This window comes from Haemorhous mexicanus, chromosome 22 (assembly GCF_027477595.1).
Source record: "Haemorhous mexicanus isolate bHaeMex1 chromosome 22, bHaeMex1.pri, whole genome shotgun sequence".
Taxonomy (NCBI): Eukaryota; Metazoa; Chordata; class Aves; order Passeriformes; family Fringillidae; genus Haemorhous; species Haemorhous mexicanus.
The window spans coordinates 6,730,768-6,756,441 of NC_082362.1; the positions used below are offsets into that span (position 1 = coordinate 6,730,768).

The 25,674-nt window shown below is 54.9% G+C and overlaps 2 protein-coding genes across 3 annotated transcripts in view; both read right to left on the reverse strand.

Annotated features, from left to right (window-relative positions):
* Nucleotides 1-16,024, reverse strand: part of SLC43A2 (solute carrier family 43 member 2) — a 32,060-nt gene extending 16,036 nt beyond the window's left edge. The window contains exons 1-5 of one of the 2 annotated variants that reach the window (XM_059865905.1): nt 15,848-16,024; nt 13,806-14,006; nt 6,719-6,908; nt 5,696-5,751; nt 4,939-5,015 (exon numbers count right to left, since the gene is read on the reverse strand). In XM_059865905.1, coding sequence (XP_059721888.1) covers nt 4,939-5,015; nt 5,696-5,751; nt 6,719-6,908; nt 13,806-13,965 — 483 coding nt within the window. In that variant the 5' untranslated portion in view covers nt 13,966-14,006; nt 15,848-16,024. Of the gene's footprint in view, nt 1-4,938; nt 5,016-5,695; nt 5,752-6,718; nt 6,909-13,805; nt 14,007-15,391; nt 15,499-15,847 lie in introns of those variants that run through there. The other variant, XM_059865904.1, reaches the window with a different exon arrangement.
* A 1,810-nt stretch (nt 16,025-17,834) lies between these two features.
* SCARF1 (scavenger receptor class F member 1) lies at nt 17,835-25,500 on the reverse strand. The gene is made up of 11 exons (XM_059865903.1): nt 25,081-25,500; nt 24,341-24,402; nt 23,954-24,055; nt 23,319-23,844; nt 22,660-22,878; nt 22,449-22,577; nt 22,248-22,351; nt 21,944-22,055; nt 21,742-21,866; nt 21,465-21,602; nt 17,835-21,164 (listed from the first exon to the last, which is right to left on the reverse strand). Exons 1-11 carry the CDS (start codon nt 25,173-25,175, stop codon nt 20,158-20,160), a joined length of 2,619 nt encoding a protein of 872 aa, XP_059721886.1. The 5' UTR covers nt 25,176-25,500; the 3' UTR covers nt 17,835-20,157.
* Nucleotides 25,501-25,674: the final 174 nt, after the last annotated feature.

The following is a 25,674-nucleotide window of genomic DNA, read 5'->3' on the forward strand; positions in this document are numbered from 1 at the left end:
AGGGAGAAGCATTGAAGTTGTCAGGCTATGGAGAGGTGGGCTGACACCTCCTGAAGCTGGTCAATGGGCAGAGATTCTGCTGCAGGCTGGCAGATTTCCCTCCCATCTCCTTTTTTTTGGGTCACTTACTCCCCAAATTCACTTGAGCATCACTACCACGTCAGCCTCAGAGGACCTCAAAGCAGGACACTGCAGATGCCTTCTAGGACTGAAAGCACGAGCAGCCCTTCTTCTGTGCAAAGAGGCTGCTGAACAAAAAGATTCAAAGAATATCAGCCTGAGCAAGCAAGTGCTGCCATCACAAACCCATCTTTCCCAGGAGCAGCATATAAGGCAAGCAAATCTGGCTTGTGTCACGGCGTGTTTACAAGGCAGAAATATTCCTGAGCAGGAGCACTCCGGGACCCATCTGGCTGTTTGTCATCCCCGTGCCTCACTGCAGAGCTTCCTATGCACTGCAGGCTGCAGGTCCTCACATAACCCCGGGCTGGGGAGCAGCAGCAGTGATGTGCTGAGCCTGATGCTGCCCATGAACCCTGGAGGAGGAGGAGGAGGGGGCAGAAGAGCTGTGCTGCTCTGCGGAGCATCCCCACACCCATCACCCCGCATGCGGGAGAGCTGCCAGCAGGCTGCTCCCGGGAGCTGCAGACAGGAAAACGGCTCAAGGATCCAAAGGTCTGTTACCAGGCACTGAAAAATCTCCTCTTGGAAGCACTGCCCTCAATTTACACACTCCCAGAAAGCAGCATCTGCGGAGTGGAATAGCTGAGGGTTGTAAAAAAGGCTGGTTGCTGTCACCAGGATGGGCATTTGTTTCATCCCAAACACCCCAAACCTAAAATAATGTCCAGAAATGACAACAAAACTGCTGCTCCTGCTGGGGAGCTCAGGGCAGGGCAAGAGCTGCACAAACACAGCTGCTTCTTGGCAAGGGCTGGTTTTCCCCAGAGATCCAAAGTCCACAAAAAGCTTTTTTCATACAGCAGGAAAGGAACTTCCAGGTGGATCCTCCTGCTCTGAGGGCTACTGGAGACACAGAACAGGAAACCATGACCAGGAGAACTCAAGGCTGCTTTTGCCTTGAATGGGACAGAAGTCCTAGAAAGGCTAAAGATTTCCTCAAATCCAATTTGGCACCCAGCAAGCAGCTAGATTAAAAAAATTGGACAGAAGAGATTTAATGTCTTATCCAGCCCAATCAAAGCAGGAACTGCAAACACTGAGCACTTGGAAGGAAGAGAAATGTGGGACTGCCTGGAGGGGCAGAGGGGAGATGAAGGGGGAAAAGTCTTGAAAGGTTCAAGACCAGAAAACCTCTCAGACTGAGCCAGCACTGGCAGTGCCTGTGCAGGTCTCATCTAAAGACCAGCTACAAAAACAACATGCAATATTTACCAAGTCATTTTTCATGCTGTCTTTATAGTAGCAAGCATTGGAAAAAATGAACCACAGAGAGGAGAAAAAATAAAAAAAGGCAATAAAAAACACAAGCCATGGAGCAAGTGAGCTCTGTTTTTCTGCCACCAAAAAGGATCTAATCCTCATTCTGATCTCATCCCCGCAGGCCAGAAGTGACTCCTCCACCAACTTCTGCCCATTCTGGTATGACAGCTCCAATTCTGCAAGACCTATGACGACAGAAACTCTTAAGCCTCTTGTTTAAAGGTCACTGACACTCAATGCAATATTAACTTTATGCCCTGTCACAAAGACACTCAGTGAATGTTGCCACACGTAACTGTTTTTTACTGGAGTCCTTTATTGCAGGTCTGTAATCCTAAACTGATAAATCATTTCCTCTTGCAGATTTTTTTTTCCTCATCCTCCCTAGAGTGAGTTTATAATAATTTATATTGTTTTCCAGCTTTTCCCTGGAGACATTCCATATACAGAGAACAGCACAGCATTGCTACCAAAGTCTGTTTCCCTCCTCTTGCAAGAACTGTTTGAAAGAACAGTAAAAAAAAAATCAAGGCATTGAGAACTAGACTACTGAAAAATGGTATTTTTGTTCAATTAAACTTTGTTTTCCCTCTTGGGGGTGTATTTGGAAGTTACACAGACACTAAAAATATGTTCTGCAGGAAAGCCTCAAAGGGCCCCCTTTGCCCAAAGCATATGGAAACTCCTGTTCCCATTCTCCAACAAACAAAAGCTCACAGAGCCCTAAGTTTTCCTAATATTTCCAAGCAAAAAAGATTCCCTACACAGAAATGTCCCCCCCTCTCTGATTAATGGGGGCTGTTTGCAGCAGAAAATCAGAGCAAGCAGCTGTAATTCTTTGAAAGGAAAACAGGACAGAGAACAATCTATAAAAGGCTCTTTGTGGTAATTTATCACACATGTTTATTTCTTTGCATGAAATAGCTTCGGAGCAGAACCAGAGCCAGATTCCTGTGTTGCTGTCAGAGCCACCAGCACAGATCTGTTTCCATTTCCAATCTTCACTTACATTGGCCAAGACCAAGTCACGAGGCAGAATCTCCCCTCTGCATTTTAACAACAGGCACAGCCTGACCTTGTTCCCAGAACTGGGAAGCCTTTGCTGGCTGCCCCCTCCTCCCCAAGCCACAGGCCAGGCACCCAGGGGCAGCAGCTTGTTTTGGCTCCACAGCTTGCCATGTGCTTTCATGATACCCTGGGGACTTGTTGCTGGAAAAGGCTTTAAACTCAAGAGGCAAAGCTTTGTGGAGCACTGTCCCAGGCTCTAATCCTCGGAGATCCTCTTTATCCCTGTCTGAGGGTCCCTGCCACCAGATCACACCATGTCCCGGGAGGTGTCAACACCTGACACCCCACAAGCTGGGCTTCAGGGACACCCTGCCACGAAGCAGCAACCAAAACCTGCCTGGGGTGGCCGAGGACCGTGGCACCAGTGGGTCTGACCCGTTTCCTGGAGCAGCTCAGGTCACCTGCAGCTGGCAGGAGCAGGGAGTCACCTTGCCGTGACTTGTGCAGGCAGCCAGCGCCTGTGGCAGCCAGACCGTGCTCCCCTGGCACCGGGAGGAGCAGGGCTCATCATCTCCTCAGTAAAAAACGTCCTTACAAAGGTCTTTTGAGGGTCCCCTTTCAGCGTTCAGCCCGTCCCCTCCTGGGCACAAGGCGGAGCACAGCGTGTTCAGGCCACAGCCCATGAGCTTGTCCTTGTGTCCCTCCCTCGCCTGTCCCCAGGGGCCACAGCTGGAAGGAATCCACAAGGCATCACCCTGTGACAGCAGAAGATGGTTCTTGACACACCAAGTGCAGCTTGCAGGCAGAATGATAAAGCTGTGAGCTGCCAACAACCAAAATACAGCTGGTTCTAACAGGCAGCAGCACAGCTAAGCTGTGGTGCAGGTAAAGGAGTGCTTCCCTCCCACTTGAGGCTATTTTTAATGACATTCACACGCCTCGGGTACCAAAATGCCTCTGAGCAGCTGCACAAGCAGCTACACCTGCCTGTGGATTGGAGAAGTCAGGCCTGAAGCCACCCCAGCTCTTTGCAGAACACACTGAGGGGATGGGCTCCACCTGAGGCATCTGTGTGGCCTCACAGCATCACTGCTTCCTTCAGAGCTCCCCAAGGCTTGGATCTCCTCTTGGAAGAGCTGACCTTTTTCCTGCTGCTGCTCTTCCTTGGCACTGCAGAGCTGGCTCACTAATGAGGGCACTAATAAGTGGCTTTGCTTACTTCTGCTGCTAAAAGCCACAGCACACCCAATCTATTCCTGCCCTATCCTGCCCTCACTCCTATCATCACCAGTGGTTCTAAAATAATCTGTGACCCCTTAATAATCACCCAGAGAGACAATAATGCTGGCAGCAGCAGGATGGGAATCCTCTCCTCTCCCACAGCACTACTGATGTGCTCCTCCATGCCTTGCTTTTATTTGAAGCAGGATGACATTTGCCCCACAGTTCCTTGGAGTCAGGGCCAAGGCTTCCAGTGAAGAACACTACATATGAAGGAGAGAGCAACATCTGCACAGAGTTCTGAAAGCTTTGAATATTTGAAAGCAACAGCAGCAGCAAAACCATGGTACACAGAGTGCTCTCTAAAGCCAGCCTCTGCCAAACTTATGTCTCAGGACGTCAGCCAGTGTCTAAGCCTTGTTAAATTAGAGGTAACTTTAACAGGAGGTTTCACTTCAACAGCAAGTTCAAGGTAGTGCAGTCCAAATCTGAAAGTTTTTAAATACAGCTCAGGGAAAAAAAAAATTAAAAAAATCAGTGCTTCCCAGGCTTGTTTTCTGGGCGACTTTCCACCCAGCCCTGCTTGAGCCACACTAACAACAATCAGGGTAATGAGGCAGAAAATAAAGCAGTTATTTGGAGAATGATACTGCTTCTGCCTCCAGGCAGAAAGAACCCCAAAATGTAGAGATCCAGCTGACAGTTGTTGACCAAAGCTTTCCATACAATCCTGAACATATCCAAGTGGGCTGTCACACCCAACAACACAGCATTTCTAAGGAAGCCTGTGAGGGACTCTCACCCTTCTGAAAAGCAAAACCTTTTGTGATCAAGAAGAACCATGGGGGTGAGATGCAAACTGTACTTGCAGAAAGCTGGTCATAGCCAGCTGCAAGGATTTGTGCCCTGCTGATTCTTCCTGCACTATGTCAATGCTAAATCCAGTGCAAACACACATCCAGCCTGTGCCAAGCAGCTGAGCACTGCATGTACAGGCACATTATGAGCCCTAGACAAAAACACTTCCTTTTTTCACCCCACCTTCACCTGAGATACAAAGGGCAGGTGAAAAAAAAAAAGATTGGGGAAAACAAGCTTTAGAACAACAACCAAGGACTCACTTCCCAAGGGTGACTGACCCTTTGTACCAAACACAAACACGTGCTAGTCAAGCCACAGGCAGAAGATCCATTCTGTTGCTGCCTGCCAGCCCAGCTCACAGCCACAGTGAGGGACAGAGCAGTCAGGTAGTAACTCTTCACTTACCGTGAGCGATGTGAAGGTCATGCACATCCCACCAAAGCCATTCAGAGCCAGGGCAATGAATATCAGCACAGACAGAGCTGCAACAATAAAAAACCTGCCCTCAGCTCCCACTGGGTGCAGAGGGAAAGGAGACAGAGCCCTAAAGGCTTTGGTCCTGACATGTGGAAATCTCCGTGGATCAACGCCCTCGGGACATGTCACGCTGCTCCTGACCCAGCACCCATCGCCCCAGCCACACAGACTGGCAGGGACAGGGCTCTCCTCCAAGGCAGCTCAGAGGGGATGGGAGGGTTCCTTTTCTCTAGTGCACAGACTTGCTGATGCAGCTTGTCTGGTGGGTCTCAAAAGGAAGATTTACTTGAACAAACAATCCAAAGGGTCATTCACTATCTGCTCTTGAGCAGCCAGCTCCATCTACCTCAGCTAAAAAAGCCAATTACACATTGGGTGCTATTACCCAACCCTGAAAAAGCCAGGAACTCGTTTGGAATTGCTCCTTTACAGGACCTGGCCCTGCCCAAACACAAAACTACGAAGCCTGGGTATCCCAGACGTTTGGCCCTTGCTGCACTCTCCACTTGGTGTTGTGAAACACCAGCCCTTCCCAGAGCCACTTGGCTCCCTCAGCCTGGCTGATTGCTTGGCTTGTGACCCCAGTACAGCACTGGGGGGGGTGACAGTTTGAACTTTGCTACCCCAAAACCCCCAAAACAGAGCCCTGCAATGCTCCCAGCTCAGCAGAAAGATGCCAACTTACAGTCTGGGTTACTGGCACCGTACGCAATCAGCACACAGGACACGGCAAAGCAGGCACTGAAAGGGAACCAGAGCCATCAGTTTCCCACAAACAGCCCCACCCACAGTCATTTACAGCTGCTTCCACCTCCTCAGCACCTCGCGGGGCACTCTCTGTAAGAGGGAGGGAAGCTGGCAGTTTGGAATGAAAAATCCCGGGAAATACCCAAATATTACTGGCAAACAAGTATTACAGGCAAGCCTTGCACAAGAGCTGGGGCAGGAACGTTTCCTCCCAGCACTGACACAGCTCTATTTGGACCCAAATTCCCACTGGTTTTCCAGCACAGTTTTTCCAGCCCTCACCTCAGGGTGACCAAAGGCAGCAGCAGCAGCTTTTGTCCTGAGCCCCAGCACTCAACTCCTCTCTGGCAGGGTCTGACTCAGAGACTTGCCCTGTTCTTCCCACTCTGCCCACAGGCCAGCTTGGTTTCTAACCAAGTTCACTGCATTAAAATTGTGACAGTCAAAACAGTGCTGGGGTCCAGTGATCCCAAAAGTCACTAATCCCTACATGCCATGACAGAAGCAGTTGACAACCTTGCTATTTGAGGCAGAAAGCAACACACACCACATGGAAGAGAAGGGCCCTGGGAAAGGCAACAGGACATGTTTATCCCTGAGTTAACTCCCCAGCCTGCAAACAATGATGTAACATCTTGGTTTTGTGTCTCTCAGGACATAGCTCCCAGCCCAAGGAGAAAGCTACCCTCCCTGACTCACAAATGACTCTGCTCTTCCTCCAGGCTCCATCTGGACAGGGATCACAGAGCAGCACTGCAGAGCTGAAGTGTGGACACGGAGTCCCAGGCCCTTCCCTTATGGAGCAATTCACTGTGCTGGCTGAAATCACCCCAGAGCTGCTCTGCTGTCCTGTGCAGATGCCAGCCCCATCCCTCAGACACTTCCCAAGGCTGCAGGGAGCCCACAGCACCCAGCCAGGGTGGGAGCTGAGCCCTCAGCCCCCCAAGCCCTGCACACCCACCTGCCCAGCAGCCGCAGCTTGCGGGGGCCGTACTTGTCCATGACAATTCCCAGGGGCAGCGTGATGGCACTGAGCAGGAAGGAGCCAATGGTGAAGGCCAAGTTCAGCATTTCATCCTGGGCGTTGCAGGAAGGCCATTTGTGCTCTGATGCTGTGCTGTTGTCGAGCTCAGAGATGTTGGTGGTGGTCTCTACACGGAGTGAGAGAGGACAGTGCGTTAGGATGAGATTTAAAATGCTGCAGGAAGGAGGGAAGGGAAAAGCTCTGCTGGGCATATGCTCTCCACAGTCCAGTTTTTATTCTAATCAGTGAGAAATAGTGAAGCAGAGCAGAAGAAGGGTGAGGGAAACCTGATGAGCTCTGCTTTGAGCAGGAAAAAGCAGCCATGAGACAGGTATCCCATGCAGCAGCAGGGTAAAAACCCAGGGATGGAGAGTCATTAATTTATTAAAACAACTATACAGCAATGGCCTGGCAATTACAAGAGACTAAACCCTGTTAAACCCAAAGGGATACAAAAATAAGGTCCTCCTAATCTACAGCTGTCATGTTCTCAGAGATCTTTTCCCTAACAAAACTAACGACAGCTACAGCCAAATCAGTTATTTTGGTTCCAGACACCAGGCTGACAAGGCCTGGCACTGAGCAGCAGCCTGCTCAAATGAAAAGCTTCCTACCCTCACTGCAGGCATCAGGATGAAGAATGGCTTTGCAGCAGCCACCCTGCTTTGACTGCCCTGGCTCTGAAAAATCCTTCCTGGATTTAACTACCCTGTTCCCAGGGGGGCTGGCAGCTCACCTGCCTTCTCTGTTTTTTTACAGGATTGTTGCATCTTTAAGTCCTACCCTGTAATTAGCTTTTTCTATTCTTTCAAAATGGGTTTAGGTCACACAGATCAATTATATCCCCAGCTTTCTGTTCTTGCCCTTACATGAGGAACTCTGCATGCAAACTCCCACGCTGAACAGAGCCCACGTTGTGTAACCAAGACAGAAACAGGACAGTCCAAAAAAAAAAAAAAAAAAGGAAAGAAGCTCCCTGGTTCCCTTTTACTGCCTCATGTCATCTCTTCCCCTGTTACATGCCTATCCCAAGGTTGCTTACAACTCTCGAGTAAGCTGTGTGCCTTCCATTAACTCACAGCTCCAGTGCACTCCAGCTCTCCTCCTCCCAACACTTATCTGGAACCTTTGCTGCTATGACAAAGCACTTGCTCGCTTGCTGCTGCTGCAAGCCAGTGATATAAAACACTCTCCTTCTTATTTAATAATTGATTTGACAAAGTTCAGTACTAAAGGAGGAACAGAGAGAAGTCACTGCCATAACCACCAGCATGAAGTGAGGCTGGAGATTCCCAGCGAGCCCTGCTTGGTTTAGTTAATTAGCAGGAATCCCTCATGTGCAAGTGGCTTCTCATCCACTGCTTGCTGTGGCTGGTGGGGGAGATCCCCATGGCTGCTCTGTGCTAGCTCTGGAGGTGGCACAGCCCCACCCTGCACCTCCCTCCCTTCTACACAAACCCCAGCTCCTCTACAGTTACTGGTTTCATCCTGGCTCTCCCAGCTGCCCTAAACCACCCTCCCAGCTTTGTGTCCACTGCAAACAAACCTCACCCCACCTTCCTGCCTTCAGGTATCAGCAGGAATTCAGGCACTGATACCTGAGACCTTGGAGCTGCCTCTGTCCCCTCCCAGCACTCCAGGGAAGGTTGGGACATTTCTCCCCATTTCCATTGCTCCCATCAGCGTCTTTGCTAAGATTGCTTCAAACTGCCTGTGTTCCTTTCCACTGCCATGTGCTCCTGACTGATAACTTAATCTGCCTCTTCTCTTGTCCTGTTGGTCATGGATAGCCAGAGTAAGCAACAAATACCCCCAAAACGTCACATGTGCCACCAGCAGCACCTCCTCTGCAAGGAGGGCAGCACTGCAGCCTGAGGCACCGGAGTCACATCCTTAGAAATCAGTCCTGGACAGACTTTGGGAGCCTCTCTGCAGTTTTCACCCACAGCATCAAGGCTTTTGGGCTCTCCACAAAGATAAATTCATAGGAAACAGATGTGGGTGAGAGGTGAAACTCGGGAAAACAAGGAGGAGGGGGGAGAACTGACAAAGTAGTAGCAGTTTCCCTGTGTCAGCACTCTCCAGAGATAGCTCAGCTGATGAGTGGAAGGAGGGTGGAGGGACACGAACAGTGCAGTGACCTTATAACTTCTGCACGTGTAAAAGCCTCGGTAACCCTCCCCACACAGAGATCTCCAAGCAGGAATACTCAGCCTTTAAAGCTGGAGAATACGAATTCCTGTTCATGTTTTGATGTGTTCATTGCTCCGTGTCCCCAAGGAGCCCACACAGCACACACCTGCTGGCCCTCCCATGACGAGTGTGCATGAGGTGAGGACACAGCTTAGAAACAGCAAAGAAATCTGCCCCTCTCTGAACACTGGAAAGCTGGGAATGGGACACCAAACTCCACTCCCTGCCTGTACCAACCACCTTGTTTACAGCTGCTGGCTGCCAGCTCCAAGGAGGGGCCAGGCAACAGCGCTATGTGGAAATACAAATTGTTTGTGAAAATAGAAGCAGCCCCTGAGCAACAAGAGAAGATCCACTGAGGCGTAATGGAAATGATTCCAGCAGCCCTTGGCACCCTGACATCCCCTGATCCTTTGAGCCACCTCCATAAATAGAACATTTTGGAAGGGCTGCAGGTGTGTGCTGCAGGCACAAGGTCCAGCCAAGAGCCGACTCATCCGCGAGCACGGATTCAGGTGCCAGCAGCTCGTTGGCACAGGACGGAGAGTGGCAGCACAGGGCATGCAGCTAGGAGGAGCTTAATGGGCAGAGAACCTGCCTAACTACTCACCTACCTCATGCACCTGGTTACAGCAAACAGCAGCTTCCCCTCAATCACAGCTCAGATCCCGTTCCGGATCGGTGCGTGCCACACTCCCGGGAAAATCTCCTACGTGCCTGGCTCCATCTGGAAAACTGCTCTGGGGAAGGACTGGCTCTGTGCCCAAGGTGGTGCCCTCCCCAAATCCTCTTGCCAAGTCCACCTGCATGCAGCACTCGAGGTGTCACACCCAGGCAAGGCAGCAGCACAGGGGCTGTGCTCACTCACTGCTGCCTCACTGACAAGCCAGCAGAAGCTACAAGTCTTTACCAGCAATTACAAGAACATAGCTGCCTATTTTTACAGCACTCCCCACACAAGCAGCAGGATTTCTACTGCCCAATTAGTAGTTCAAGTTACTATTTAAAGAATGACAGCTTAGGTAAGGAGAAGGCTGCCTGGGTAATCATTTATGTCAAGATCATCGCTGGGATTTGTTCAGGCTGGAACATTCAAAGCCATCCTTTCTCTAAGCAGCAGGTCAATCATTAACTGCTCTTTACTGACCTCTTCAAATCCCAGGCACACACACCACATTACCAGAGGAACGAGTCTGGCTTTTCCAGCAGTGACTGCCATCTCAGATGGCAGAGAGCAGCTTTCCTTTCATCTTATTTCATGGATCAGACTGAGTCAAACAGGCAAGACACCCCCAGCCACCCTCACAATAGCTCTGTCACAGCCTGCACACCCTCATCTTCCTCCTCTTTTTTTAATAGAAGAAGAAAAAAAAAAATGGAGGGAAAAAAAAAGACAGAAATCAAGGGCAAAGAACTGGGAGTATTGGTTTAAAAAAATAGCACACTGAAAGACATGTGCAAACAACTGATTCTGCAGTCTGCCCACATAAGAACATGTTTTCTCTTTTTAGGATGGTGTCATACTTCTGGGAACTGGGAGGAGATGTTCTTGCTTTGTACCACTGCAAAAGCAATTTATTCGGGTTTCCCTGCCCTTCCACTTGGCACTTCCAGGACCCCCTCTCTGGGTGCCTAAAAGTTTCATATGACCAAGGCACAGTCCCAGTTAAGCTCCCCTTCTCTCCCCAGCTGTGGTTTCATTTTGCAGCTGCTCTCAGCCAGCACCTTCCCACGACAGCTGCTGTTCAGCACAGTGTGTTTCCTGTACAAACTGAATATTTACCACCTTTACTCTTTTCCTGTTTACAGCCTCACACGTGCAGCCCTTCCACAAATCCTAGCTGTCATATCTGCCCACATTGTGAGGGACCTTCAGACTGCAAGTTCCCCACCCAGAGCTCAGATAAATATGGGAAAAGAGCTGTAAGGCAGCACCTTCCCCCTCTGACCATGTCAGGGCTCGTTAACTCATTGTAAGTGAATTGGCTTATCATCCCTTTGGTACTCTGCAGCCCTGTCTTAGAGGAAAGCCCTCTGTGCCCCTTATCTCTGCTCTTTGTGAGCAATTATCAAGTTCAGGACATTTTTCTTTCTTCAAGCATGTTTCAGACCCAAGTGCTCAGCTTCCCAATCCCAGAAACATCATAGCAAGGCAAGGCCCTGGACTGATCAAATTCCCCAAGAGCTGATAAGGCCCAGAACGGTGATAAAGACTGTGGAGTCAGCACTTGCACGAATAAAAGATGCTGCTTCAGTTGGTTAAAGGCCAAGTAGTAGTGTAGTAAAATTAAAATGGGAACAAAGTGCTACTACCAGGCTTCTTGTCAGCGAATTTCAAACATACCTCAGGAGGTGGCCCAACGGGTACAACCCCCCACTCCAGCCCTGTTGCACAACTGCTCTAAAAATATTTTGTTATTTCGGATTTTTTTCCCCAGGTGTCCATCTCCACCCCCCATGTTACTGAGTTAAAAGGTCATTGGACACCACGTTTGTACAATGGCTGAGCAAAATCCAACACGAGGAGCCAAGGGCAAGCAAGGGATTCAGCAGGGAGACAAGGAGTCCTTCATGAACTGCAGCACTTTCTGGGCAGCTGCTGTTACCTTCAGAGAAGAGCCTGCAGAAGGGACAAGGTCTAGTTTTGCCTTTCATTGGAAAGCATCACAAAGTACAAGAGCTTATGCTGACAAACTGAAAGCCCTGCCAAGAACCATTGGCTCATTAGGAAAACTCTTTTTTCTTTGCAATACTTACATGCCCACAGCAGCAATAGGAACAACAAGTGCCCAAAGGCTACTAGTCATGATTTGTTTGCACCAGCCTTCCAGCCAAGTTGGCTGCAAGATTCAATAGGTTACACTGAAAAAGGCAACCACTGGGTCACCCTAATGCCAGCAAAGGGAAAACTCAGTTTGGAGCTGGTAATTGAGAGCCTCCACACACTTGGAGCCAGGAGTCTTCCCCACAAAACTCTTACAGAGAGGACCAAACCAGAGAAATGAAAGTGAGTCAGCACAGATTAATGCCCCCACAGCTCATCGCAAGCCATCACCAGAGTTCAGAAGTGATGGCCAGATATTTGAGGACAATGAGAACATTTGACTGCCCAAATTTCTTCTCAGGGATTAAGCTTTCTTGCCTCAGGGCACAGGTTGGCCACTGGGAGGGAGCAGTTGCCCCCAGGGCAGCAATTTCACAGCAGTCCAAACATTTGCATCTTCCCTGTGGTCTGTGGGCTTGGGCACTCCCAAGGGGAGAGCCAAAAAAGCCACAGACTGGTGAACAGGAGTGAGAAACCGAGGTGAACCTCACTGATCTGGGACAAACTGAAAGCAGTCAAGGAAAAGAGCACGAGGTGGGCCCTGAGTGAAGTTCTTGTCAGCAGAGCACATCTCAGGAAGCAGACAAGCAAATGCCTGCTCGAAGAGACAGTCAGCATTTGCTTATCAGCTCCTGTGTGCTTTATCTGGGTGGCAGAAAGTCTGCACCTGATGGGTTTAATGTGATCTCTTGGCTGTGACAAAGTCCCCCTGATGTGGAGAGAACACAGCAGCCTTGAACAGAAGTCCTGCAGGGTCTCCAGGCACTGGGAGTCTCCCTCACACACAGGAGTGCTCCTGGGGACCCGAGTGACAGGGACAGCTTGGGAGCACTGCCCTGAGAGCAGAGCACAGGATGGAGATGGAGCTGCCAAACTGCAGCTGATAAAAGACTCAAACACGTGCATGTTTGCCAGGTGCACCAAGCCAGGCCCCGGTACACAAAGCAGGGGAGATAAGCAGCTGATGAATGAGCAAAACCCAAAGAATCATCACATCATTCACAGGTACCTTTGTCTGGACTTTGTTTCCCCACACCTCAGTTTTCCCCCACCGTTCTCAGCCATCACTCAGCTGAGGCTCCACGCACTGATTTCCAGCTCTTTTCACAAACTGCTTCCTCCACCAGCCCCAGATGGGCTGATCCAGTCTCAGTCTCCATCACACATCTCTGGACCGAGCTCAAACTGTCTCTCTTCACTCTGCCCTTCCCTCCTCTGAGCACATGCTAACCCTCAGCCACCACAGCAGCTTTCCAAATCCACACCACACCTTTACCCTCTGGTTCTTTTTAACTCCACTGACCACCCAAACACTCTGTGGGATGCACAGTTCTCTCCATGCCCAGGCTGGGGATAGATGTCCATGTCCAGGCTGTTTTCCCAGGATTATCATTCCCACACCACAAAGTTATCTCCCCTTCCAGGCTGTGTCTGCAACAGGGACAGTCACTTCTGGCTGGGGCAGAGGGTCAGAGGGTAAATCTCAAGCCCTCACAGAAACACAGCCTGGTTTGAGCACATCCTGGGTGCTTGAAGGAGAGGAATGATCAGCAGTATTTAATTCAATTCTGCAAATTCTCCTCAGCACTGGACTGCCCTGATATTACTGCCACCCATGCTCCTTGTTTTCTCACCACTAAGGACAAAGTTCCTCTTACAAACCCAGGACAGCCTCCCCACAAGTCATCATCCTCCAGAGCCCATCCAGCTCTCCCTTGAAGAGGAAGAACTCATGGCCAAGTAGAAAAGGCCATCCAGAAAAGCTCTACCCCATCATTAAAGCTCCTTTTCCCAACCACCCTACAAAACAACAGCACCTACAGGCACACTGCACCATCACAAGGATGCCACTGCCTTTAGGAAGGAGCACAAATCCCTTCCTTCTCTCCTGGGATCAACATGGAGCTCAGCCCTCCTCCAGCCACTTCCACACCACCTTGCAGCAGGGAACCACACCAGCAAACCTCAGCAGCAACTTGCCCCAAAACGAGCCCAAAAAATGCTTACCCAGCCCGTAGCACAGGTAGGAATAAAACCCTTCTGCCTTCAGCATGATGAGCAGGGACCCCCAGCCCAGCAGCACGGCAGAGAAGAGCAGGTTCTCGATGATGGCCGTGAACGCCATCCACCAGCGCCGCCGGTGCGCCGTGGCCAGCGTGGGGGCCATGGCTGCCTGGGGGGGGTGGCCTCCTCCTTCAGAGCCTCAACCTGCAGGGAGCAACACCCAGTGAGTCCACGCTGCTCAAAGAGCATGAAAAAACCCTGTGGTTTAAGGGATCTCCTCACTAAGGATCTCCTCATCCAGCTGCCTGCTGGATGCCAGGCACTCGGGTACAGAACTGGTTTGTGCAGGTGCCAGCTTGCCAAGGGACCTGCAGGGATGGGGGAGGCACAGGTGCCCTTGGAAGAGCCCCTGGGGTGCTCACTCTGAGTGACACAGGGCTCTGCTCAAGGACTCTGTTCCACTTCCCGAGCACCAGGTATGGAAATGCAGCAAACAGCCTGGAGCCCGCTGGCCCTGCATGGGGCAGGCACTGAGGGAATAAATGCCAGGGCAGGACCCTGATGTCCCCACTGCCATCAGGCTGGGATAGGGACACAGCCCCTCATCCTAGAGGTGGTTTCAGAGACCCACCAGGTCTGCTCTGCCCCGTGCAAAAGCACAGACCTGCTCTGGAAGGTGGGTGAGGGCTCTATAAATGCAGTTAATCACCAATGGCTCACCAAGGAGCACTTTTTGCCGCCTGCCAGGCCAGCCAGCTGAGAGACACCACAGCTCAGTGGCATCTCCAGGCTGCCCCAGATGCTGGAACTGCATTAACTGTGTCCAGCTCCACTTGTCCTGGTCCCTGGAGCCAACGGGAGTGAGCAAATTGGGGAACACACCTGGCCAAGGGGACAACCTGACCCTGGGGAGCCCCGAGTGTCACAAGGCAGGTGGCCCTTTTGAACCAGGCTGAGGCTTTTCCCAGCCCAGGCACATCTCAGGCAGCACTGTGGGGAAAGCAACTGGCCACACAGCCAGCCAGGGCAGCTTCTCTTATTGGAGAGACCGCAGCACCGGGTGCTTTGGCAGCACGGGGGTCTGACCCAGCAGTGATGCCTGGGGGTCAGGGCCCCCTGCCAGCCACAGAACCCGGTTCAGAGCGCCCCCCCCCAACCCACAGCGCAGGCCCGCTGCCCCAGCACAGCCCACGGCGCATTTCCTCCATCACCTCCTCCTCCTCTTCCTCATCCCTGCACAGCCCCCTCCCCAGCCCCGCTATCCTTGCCCAGCCCAGCGATCCTCTCTGCGACAAGAGCCGCAGCCCGCTGTCCCCGCTGCCAACGGCCCCCCAGTGTCCCCCAGCACAGCCCACCCCCCACATCCCCCCCGCAGCATCCCGCACCCCCAAGGAGCCCCGCAGCATCCCCTCTCTCCTCGCCATCCAGCCCCCCACCCACGCTCCCCTCCCCATCCGCTCTCCCTCCGCCGCCTGCCACTCCCACGCGTGAATCCCCCGATGCCCCCCCACCTTCCCCAGTGCCCCTCTCTCTCTCTCCCATGCAAACCCCAGGGCGCCCCGGTGCCCCCGGCGCCGTGCCCCGCTCACCGGCAGTGCCGCGCCCGCTCCGCTCCGCCGCGGTCCCACCCGGGCTTTTTATCCGGCCACCGAGGCAAAACAGGCGCGCCCGCTGATTGGCCGCCGCCTCAGCCAATGGCCGTGCGCGCCGCTGCCGCTGGGGCACGTGCCGGTTCGCGCCCCCCCCCCCCGCCCCCTCACGGCCCCCCGGGACCCCCTCACGGGACCCCCCCCACATCCCCACGGGATCCCCCCGGGGTCTTAGCCCGGGACCCCAGGGATACTCCCGATATCCCCCCACAGGATCTCCCAATGGGATCCCTGATATCTCCTCCCGGGACCCCCCGGTGTCTTCCCCTGGCATCCCACAGTACGCGCCGCTCTCTCCCACCAGTAGCTCCCGACACCTTCTCCTCGTAACCTCCCCATTTCTTCCCCCGGTAACCCCCGATATCTTCTCCCCGCTATTCCCCAAGTACCTCTCACCCCCAGGTATCCCCTGATATTTTTCTCCTCCGGTACTCGCCGAGATTCCCCCGGTACTCCTGTAGTACGTCTCGATATTCCCCGGGGCCCCTTCTGGTCTGCAGGTACTCCCAGTACTCTCACACACACAGACCCTCACACACACAGACCCTCACACACAGACTCTCACACACACGCAGACCCTCACACGCACACACTCACACCCCCGAGCGGCGGTCGGTCTCGCCGCCTTCCAGGGAAAAGTGACAAACCCGGGATCGGCGGCGGGAGGTGATGCGGCTCCCCCGCCCGGCCGGGCGCGGGGACAGCGGGACCGCCCCGCGGGGCTCGCTGCCGCTCTCCGCCGGTCTCCGCCGGCCCCGGGCGGCAGCCGCGGGAGCCGCACCGCGCTCACCGCAGAACGGCTGCTGTGAGGGAGGACTGCCCCGCCGGGCACGGGAAGCCGTCTCGGGATCGGCACCCGCGGCATTGCTCGTCTGCTGTGGGTACGGGCACCGGATCGCTCCTGCGAAGTCTGCCTGTGCTGCTCAAGGAGAGAGACCTGAGAAGCTGCTCCACCCCATTGAAAGGGTATTTTGGGAACAGCATCCAAAGCAGCCGCGGGCTGACCACCCTCATGGCACAGCTGGACAGGGGCAATGAGCCCTTGAGACACCCCAGCCCATGACACAGCTCATTCAAAGAGTCACAGAAAGGTTTGGATTGGAAGGAACTTTAAATAGTGTCTCGTTCCACACCCTGGCATGGGTAGGGACAACTTTTAACTTCACCATTTGAAGCACCAGATCAGGTTGGTCCAAGCCCCATCCAGCCTGGCCTTGGGCAGTTCCAGGGGTGGGGCAGGAGTTGGCAGCCTGTGCCAGGGCCTCACAGCCAAGAATTTCTTCCCAATATCCCATCTAAGCCTGCCCTCTGTCAGCCATTGCCCCTTGTCCTAAGTCCCTCTCCAGCTCTCTCGGATCCCCTTTAGGCACTGGAAGTGCTATAAAGTTTCCTTGCACTCTTCTCCAGGCTGAACACCCCCAGCTCCCTCAGCCTGTCCATAGCAAAGCTGCTCCAGCCTCTGATCATCGTTGTTGCTTCCTCTAGCCTTGCTCCAACACATCCCTGTTCTTTTTATGTTGGAATCCTCCCAACACAGATGGACACAGATGACACTTCCAGGTGGCTTCTTAGATGAGCAGAGTTAAGGGGGAAAACCCCCTCCCTAAACCTGTTGATCACTGCTGGGGATACAGCCCAGCATGAAATAAAATAATATTATTCATGAAATAAAGTAATATTACAAGCCAGCTTCACGTCTGACTTCACCACAACTCTGCCTTCTTTTTTTCTGTTAAATTATTTTTCTGAGGTATTTCTAGACCTTCCATAAATCCTCCCCTCAATAGGGAGGTCCTGGGTGAGAGGACATGGCCATAAATCCCTAGAATCTTTATAGGGGACATTTTCTCAGCCAAAGGAGATGAAAACAGCGTTTGTGGCAGGTAAACACCCCAGAGGAAGCAGAGGGCCCCAGACAGACGGACGTGTCCCCACCACTCCATCCCTGTGGCGGGTGGGAAGAGGAAACTCCTCGGCCTTGGCTGTGGGAGAGGGATCAAACGTTTCAACAGCTGGAAAGTGGATTTAAGCCAATGCAAACAAACAAACAAAAAGCCCAAAGAAAACAAGGCAGGCTGGATCAGTGCCAGGTGTTTAACAGAGGTAGAAGAAGGCTGAGGCAGCACGAGACCCAGGAGACCTCAGCACCCAGACCTGGCTGCTGTGTCCAAGAAACACAAACTGTGACAGGGAGGAGCATGAGGAGGGTTCGGAGGCTGTTTGGGGTCACGGGAACCCTTTGCCTCAGCAAGAGCAGGGAGGGCTCAGTTTTCCTATCCTAGAAGGAGAAAAGCTATCAGGTGATCCGTGGCCAGCTATAAATACCCCAGGGATTGAGTAAACAGCATGGGGAGAAAAAAAATAAAGGGAAGCCAAAGAACAGCACTGACACAGAGACATGTTTTTAGAAACTGGCCAGGAATGAGTTTAGCTGGAAGGGAGGCGACAGCTCCTGCTCTGGCACAGCCACTGGGCTAAGTGATGTGGTGCTCTTCAAAGGCTTGGGCAGTTTGGGAAAGGAGATGACAGGGCTGACAGGATGACAAGGACAGACCACCATGGGACAGACCCCAGGATGAGCTCCAGCCTCTGCCCTGCCCCAGCAGAGCACACAGACACCTCTCTGCTTACAGGTAGCACCTGCACGTGGATCCCTTCCCACTGCCTGCCTTCCAAACACTGCAGCAGCTTTGCAAAGTCAGAAATCCAGCATGGGAAGAGATTCCCCTGCCAGCTCTGCCTTGCAGACCTCCCACACCCAGAGCTAACCCTCGGCACAGCCGACAGAAGCATTCCCACAAGCAGACACCAGTGCAGCCACGCTGCAGGAGCGTGCATGGGCAGCCACACGCTGGAAATCTGCAGCTCGTTTCCCTTTCACTGCCCAGACACAGCCAAGATGCTCCATCTTCAAGTAGGGGAAACATCCTGGCTCCATGGACAAGGAAGGTTCTCCCAGCAGCGGCGTTTTCTCAAAGCAGGCGCTGGTTTGAGGCTGTCAGGTTGTTGTCAGCTATTTACATGCTGCACCCAGAGTGAACTGGCTCACGTGACATTCACTTCTGGCACAGCACTGCTCAGCTCACAGGCTCAAAATATCCATCCCATTAGGGAAAAAAATGGCTGCTTATAAATCAAATGTAGGACTGTCCCTGCTGCTGTCATAAAATGGTGTCAAAACAAAAGCAAGCTCGTGCAGAACAGGCTGCTGCTCCAGTCCTGCCAGGATGAGCAGTTTTATTTGGATGCCAGAATATTTGGTGTTATAATCACAGCAGCAGATGATTCCACTGCAAGAAAGGGTGCTTCGTGCTGGTTGCAAAACTGGAAGCTTCAGCCACGTCAGACTGTGGGGATTTGGTGCCTTATGCTGGGGAGAAGCACCCATGGGAAGCAAAAGGGAAAAAGCAAAACCCACTGTGTTTTCTGAAACACCCCAAACCCTGAAGCCCAGCTGAGCAGTGCCAAACCAGAAGGATTCATGTGGAGCTCTGCACATGATGTGAGAGGCGCAGGCTGCAGCAGAGAGGCTCTGGACACTCACAGCCCACTCACATTCCTCCTGCACTCCAGTCTTGGGCTCCGTGCAGGGATCAGCTCAGTGAGTGACAATTCAGAATTCAACTGAGACAGAAAATCTAAAAGAAAATTCCCAAATGGAAAGCCTAAGGCTGCTGACAGTTTCCACACTCTGGAGAATATTCCTGGTTGTATCTTTGACTCAAAGGGCAGCTGGGAAACCCATCTCCTGAAGGGCATTTAATTTTCATTCCAAGGCTTTCACACCAAGTGAAATAAGAGAAAAAAATACACAAAACACTTCTACTACTTAGATACATCTAAAACCAGATCACTCTGCAAATCCTCTTTGGCATCTCAGCTGCCTTCACAGCAGGAATGAGGCATGGGAGGTGGCAGGAGCTTAGGGCACCCGTGGAAATCCCATTTTCCACACAACTTCCATCCTTATCAGCAGGGTGCCAGGTGCACAGGTTGACGGTCACTGCCCAGCTGCCATGTTTGCACAACTGCAGCTTGGAACAGTGTGGAGTTTAAAAGGCTGTCACTACACCCTGTGTCCTGCCACAAGCTTTTCCACATGGAAGCAAAGGCAGCCAGGGCCTGCCACAGAAACCAGAGCCACACAGATAAACCTCTGCAGACCCAGATACCCTTTGAGATAAGCAGCTAAAATTAATTTTCTCTGAAGCTGCTTGTGGCAGCCCATCATCTCTCCTCAGCCCAGCTCTACAAAATACTCCCCTTCAGTGAGAAACATCTTTCCAGCAAGAGGCTCTGAGCTGCATCACTGGAATTGGGGCAGGGAAAGGTGAAAACCGGTGGGGTGAGACTGGATTTTGTGCACGCATTTCCCAGCTGAGCACTCAGCAGCCCTGCACTGGGTATGTCCCTAGTGGTGACAGGGGCTTGAGGGTGCCACCACAGCATCCAGAGCATCGCTGTCCCCCGGGGCTGTGCAGACACCAGTGGGACTGGTAGGGCAGGGAGGAGCAGAAAACAGCCCTCAAGCACCACAACCCCACAGGCTGTCCCCGCTGCGACCTCAGCGAGGCTCCAGAGCAGAGGGGGTCACCAGGAACGCTCGATGCTTCTCCAGTTCACAGCTCGGAGCGGGCCCTCCGCTCCCCCAGGCTGGGGTTGGAGGAGGCCGGTGGTCCCGCTGCCCCAGCCCGGGCGGTGCCGGCTCAGCTGGCCGGAGGGGTGGCCGGCAGCTCTTTGCCGGGGCCGGAGGGCGAATCAGCACCGCTGCTGGCCACGTTCTCATATTTCGGCTCTTCCTCCGCGGCAGCCTGTCCCTTCCTTTCGAGGCTGCCAGCTAACTCCGGGCTTTTTCCCTTCTCTGTGCTACCTGCGGTTTCGCTGGCCCCGTCCTGGGCACCGGTGTTTTTTGACGAGAGAGATGCGAGGAGGAGGGACAGTCTCTTCGCAGCGGAATGCTGCTGTTTGCCAGGGGCTGACTCGGCAGCAGCCCCCGGTACGCTCTCCCTCTGCTTGCAGCTGTTCTCCGAGTCCCTGCGCTGTGCCAGGGCCCGGCGAGGAGGTTTCTGGATGGCCTCCATGCTCCTCCTCACCTTGGGCTCCTCCTTAGCAGCCCACTTGCCCCTCTGCAAGCTGCCCAGGCGCTTCAGCACAGCCTGGACCGGTCCCTCGCCAGTCCCCTCTGCCTTGGGGTCCTGGCCGGCCGTGCCCACCATCATGTAGATGGTGGTGACACTGGGTTCCTTCCCCTTGGCCTCCCAGCTGCCGCATCTCGCAGCTGCTTCCAGCGCCTCCACTCTCTGGGCCACATGCCTGGTGCTGGTCACCACCCTGCGGCGTCCCCCCGGGGTGGCCCGAGGCGATGGCCGGTGGCTTTCGTCCCCCTTGCTGAGGGGCTCGGCGTTCTCGTAGCAATCGCTGGCCGGGCTCTCGCTGGGGGGCTCGGCCACCACGTCTCCCGGCGGTGGGGTCAGCCTGGATGGGCCCCACGGGGCCTTGGGCTTTCGGCTGGGGCTGGGGGTCTCTGCCGCTCCGAATTTTGTCCCCTCGGCGAAGGACACAGAGGGTCGCTTGGCCTTGGCGATGCTGGAGGTGCGGGGGATGGCGAAGGGCTGCGAAACATCCTCGGAGTCGAAGGCGGACGGGTCCGGGAGCGCCTCGCCAGGGCGGGATGCCCCGTCCTGCAGCTCAGCCCCGCCCAGCAGCGGGATGCCTGTGGGACAAGGTGACACGTGTTACAGCTGCCACCCTGCCCGGGGACATAATTGGGGACACTGGGACAGGAGCTGATGCAATAGGATTGTCCCTGGGATCGTTTCCCAAGGAGGAGGTTGTGAAATGGGGTTGCCCCACTGGGCACGTCCCATTGCACGCAGCCAAACACAGCCCTGCAGACAGGAAAACAAGGACAAGGAAATAAACACTGTCTGTGCCAAGCACAGCTCCCTGGGACGGCCAGGATTGACCCCAAAGGTGATCGGAGAGGAGGAGGAGGAGCAGCCATGGGCGTCACCTTCTCTGGGAGGGACGGAGTACTCGGGTCCCTCGTTGTCGGTGTCGAAGGAGGAGAAGGAGCTGTCTGAAACCCACGCAGACGATGGGGGCTCGATGAAGCTGGGGTTGTAGGGGATTTCCATGTCGTGGTGGGAAACTGGGGGAGACAAGACACTCAGCTGAGCTTGAGCACCCCAGGATGCTCGGGGGAGCGGGGTTTCAGGCTTCTCCTCAGGCAGTGAGTGCAGAGAGTGCAGCACTTCTGGAAGTGCTGTGGGCAGCTCTGCTTTGCTCACCTGTGACTTTGGGAAGTTTCGAGGTACCCAGGTTAAAGCAGGGCATGAGAGCACTGAGGTTGGCCAGCACCCCCTGCACGTGGTGCTTCATCCTGGCCACCACATCATCGTCCGGCACAGCTGCCCTGCAGAGCAGAGACGGACATCAAGGGATACGGGACATGGGATTTTGTGTCAAAGGCTGAAAAATGTGAAAAAATACCTGTCTCTGGCATCTGCTGAGCCAGCACCACAGCAGCAGCAGGCAACACAGAGCAGCAGCAGCAGGAGAGGGACAAGGATGGCGGCTGCAAGGGCTCCGTGGTCCTTCAAACCTGTGTGAGGAGATGGGCTGAGTCTGGCATGTGCTGTGGCTGTGACACCTACAGAACAGCCCTGCACAGACAGAGCAGGAGATGACAACTCCCGGTGGGGCCAGGAGGCACCAGGATGCATCCCAGCCCCCCAGCACCTTCCCCAGGGAGGATGTGACCATCCCTTGCCCAGAAATGTGAGGTTAATCTTACTCAGCACACAGTCACCCTTCACAGGGTCACAGGTCCCCCGGGAGCACTGGCAGGGTGAGGAACAATTCACTCCAAAATACCCCTCGGGACAGGTGTCGTTGCAGCTGGAAGAGAGAGGAAAGGAGGCAAATGCCCCCAGAGAGAGCGAGACTCCAGCCCAGCCCCACTCCCAGCGTTATCCCAGCATTTTCCTGGTGTTACCTGTCTCCCCAGTAGCCTGCCTGGCAGATGCAAGCTCCTGTCATGGGGTCACAGCTCCCCGAAACACACTCGGGGCAGAGGAACTGGCAGCCATCACCAAAGGTGCCCACGGGGCAGGAGCTGTTGCAGCTGCCAAAACAGAGCAAAGCATGAGTGACTGCACCCCAGAGCAGGGACACCCCAGGGACCAGGGGCCTCACCCTGGGCATACCTGGGTCCTGTCCAGCCAGGGTCACAGCGCAGGCAGGATCCAGTCTGGGGGTCACAGGGCTCCCCATGCTGGCAGCGGGGACACGGCTGGAGGCAGCCATCCCCGTGGAATCCAGGAGCACAGGGATCCTTGCAGAGGGTCCCATTCCAGCCAGGCTGGCAGGCCAGGCAGAAACCATCCACGGGTGAGCAGGGCTGGCTGCGCTTGCAGCTCCCACAGCTGTGTGGGCAGAGAGGCACTGAGGTCACAACGCCCACCCTTGCACCCCTAAAAAGCAGCTTTCACCCCACAAAAAAACAGCTTTCACTACACAAAATCATTGAGCATCATTTTGGACCGAGGGGAAATACACAGTGGTGCCTAATGCTCTGTGGTAGCAAGAGGAGAGGAGGGCAGCAGAGCCACAGAGTGTTCTGAGTTGGGAGGTGCTGCTTTATCACCATGGGGAGCGAGATTAAGGACAATCAGATTTTAGGGTGACACTTTCTGCTGGCATTAGCAAGGTGTTTCTTTTGAGGCAACACTGATGCTGCATCCAACCTGGGATGCTCAAACCCAGGACAGGTCTCCCTGCCCAGCCAAAGGGACAGACACAGGCACACTGCATTCCCCCAAGACCTGACTGCAGCCCGCCGCATCCCGCGGCTCCCCCATCTCACCTGTGCACGCACTGAGATCCGTATTTCCCTGCCGGACAGGGCTCCCGGCAGCTCCTGCCCTGGTAGCCGGGCTCACAGGTGCAGTGGCCGGTGACAGGACTGCAGGAGCCGTGCTCGCAGTCGCAGCGCCGCTGGCACGCCGGTCCCCAGTAGCCAGCCAGGCACTCGCACTTGCCCGTCTCCTGCGCGCAGGGCGAGACGTTGCAGGAGCACTTGAAGCTGCACCTCCTGCCCCACCAGCCCGACATGCAGCGGCACAGCCCGCTCAGGGGGTCGCACTGCGAGGTGGAGGGGTTGCACTGGCATTGCTTCCTGCAGTTGGGTGCCCACCAGCCCGGCTCGCAGTGGCAGGCGCCGGTCAGGGGGTCGCAGCGGCCGTGGGGGCCGCACTGGCAGGAGAACTGGCAGAGCCCTCCCCAGTGGTTGGGGTCGCAGGTGCAGTGGCCGCTGACGGGGTCGCAGCGCCCGTTGGGGTGGCACGGGCATCTCTGCTTGCAGTCGTGACCCCAGTACTGCTCAGGGCAGCCTGTGAGGGGAAAGGACACAGGAGGGATGGGGAGAAGCCCGGCAGCCCCCCGAGCATCCAGCTGGATTTAGAGGGGGATGGCAGGGGCTGAGCGCGGGAGGGCACTCACGGGAGCTGCAGTCTGCTCCGAAGAAGCCGGGTTGGCAGCGGCACAGCCCGGGTTTCAGGCACACCTCGCCCTCTCTGCAGGCGTCCTCCCCCTCGCACACGGCTGTCGTGGCAGGAAAGGCACTCAGCACCCTCTGGCCGGGGCTCAAACCCCACCTGCCCCCCACCCAGCTCCCTTAGGGACAGCATTCCCGGGAAAAGCACCATCCAGCTTCCCGCTCCATCCCTCCGGCTCAGCTGCAGCACCATCAGCAGGTGGGGCTCCCCTCGGGGCGGGACCCCACTGGCACCGCTCAAGGAGAGCTGCAGGGCTTCTCCCAACACTCAGAGGATCCGCCCGGGTGAGCGGGTGGACCACGCTTTGGGATTCACCCCATCCATCACTCACCGACCGTGCACGCCCTCCCCTCCTGCCTCCAGCCGGGACAGCACTCCGGGCCGGCCGGGAACCTGCGGGAGAGACCGGGGGGTGTCAGCCAGGGCCGGGGGGCCAGGGCGGCTCCATGGCTCCGGCCAAGGCCAAGCGATCCCTGCCCCAGTGCTGAGAAGGCGGTGTGGCCCCCAGGGCAATGCTCCGGAAGGAAACCAGAAAAATAGAAGGAAATTTAGGAGGCTGCAGCCCGAGTGGGCGGCTGGGCTGGGCTGGGCTGCCCGAAGGGCCGGGAATGTCCCCACGGAGCCATGCCGGGTGTCCCACGCCTGGGAGAAGCTCAAAGCTTCACCAGCAGTGCAGAAATGAGGCACTGAAGTGAAAGTCATGAAAGGCATCACCATTGATGGGAGACTATGGGAGAGGCAACGTGGCAACAAATTTAGGGGACATCAGTCCCAGAGCTCTTTGGAGTTTGCTACAGTGACATTTCCCCACGATGAGTTTCACCATGGGTTCCACATTGCCCCGTTGCCCTGCACTCTGAGGGTCAATGAGAAATAAGCCCTGGAGAAGGGATCTGATGCCCCAACTGCCCAGACATGGCCCAGCCACGCTCCCCAGCACCACCCCACTCTGCACCCACCCCGTGCCAGGCTGCACATCTCTGTCCGTGGGAGGAGGGATGGACAGCAACCCCCTGGGGCTGCTGAAAGGCCCCAGGAGATGGCACAGGTGGGGACCCCCGTGGCACCTACCTGCAGACGTTCCTGCCCTCAGGGTCGAGCTCCTGGGCAGAGCTCTGCACCCACAGCCACAGCTGGAGGCAGAGGATGGGCCGGGCGCTCTCCATCCCAGCAGGGCACCAGGGCCCCCGTCCTGGTGGCTCCCCAGCCCCACGCTGGTGTCCCTCTGTCCCGTCTGTCCCGTCCCACCCGTGGGGCGGCCTCTTCCTCCCTCCAGCCTTGGGTTTCTTCCTGAGGAAACGCGGGAGGAGGCGGCCCGATCCAGACGTCAGGGGCGCGGCGGGGAGGGGGAGCAGGGAATGCTGCTGCCCGGGCTATTTCTGGCCCTGGCTGCCACCCTGCCACAGAAAGGGGCATCCAGGGGCTCATCACAGCCACACAGGGGCTGGGACCTGCCTGAACATCTCACCCGTGTCACCACACTCCCTCTGTGCCATTCTCTATCACCCCCAAAATGGCTTTAGCCAACGTCCCCCCAACCCAAACAAGGCATCCAGTGCCACCCCCTGCCTCAACCCCCATGAGCCACCCCACGGCACTGCCAACCCCTGGCAGGGGCTCAGAGGAGAGGTCCCCATGTCCCCCACGGCAACACAGCCTGACCTA

Excerpts from the sequence above, each read along its gene's own strand:
- SCARF1 (XM_059865903.1), bottom strand. The coding sequence starts at position 25,175 with ATGGAGAGCGCCCGGCCCATCCTCTGCCTCCAGCTGTGGCTGTGGGTG. Across the intron at positions 24,403-25,080 it reads GAGGGCAGGAACGTCTGCAG|GTTCCCGGCCGGCCCGGAGT; the intron begins GTAGGTGCCACG and ends TCTCTCCCGCAG. Across the intron at positions 21,603-21,741 it reads GAAACTTCCCAAAGTCACAG|TTTCCCACCACGACATGGAA; the intron begins GTGAGCAAAGCA and ends TGTCTCCCCCAG.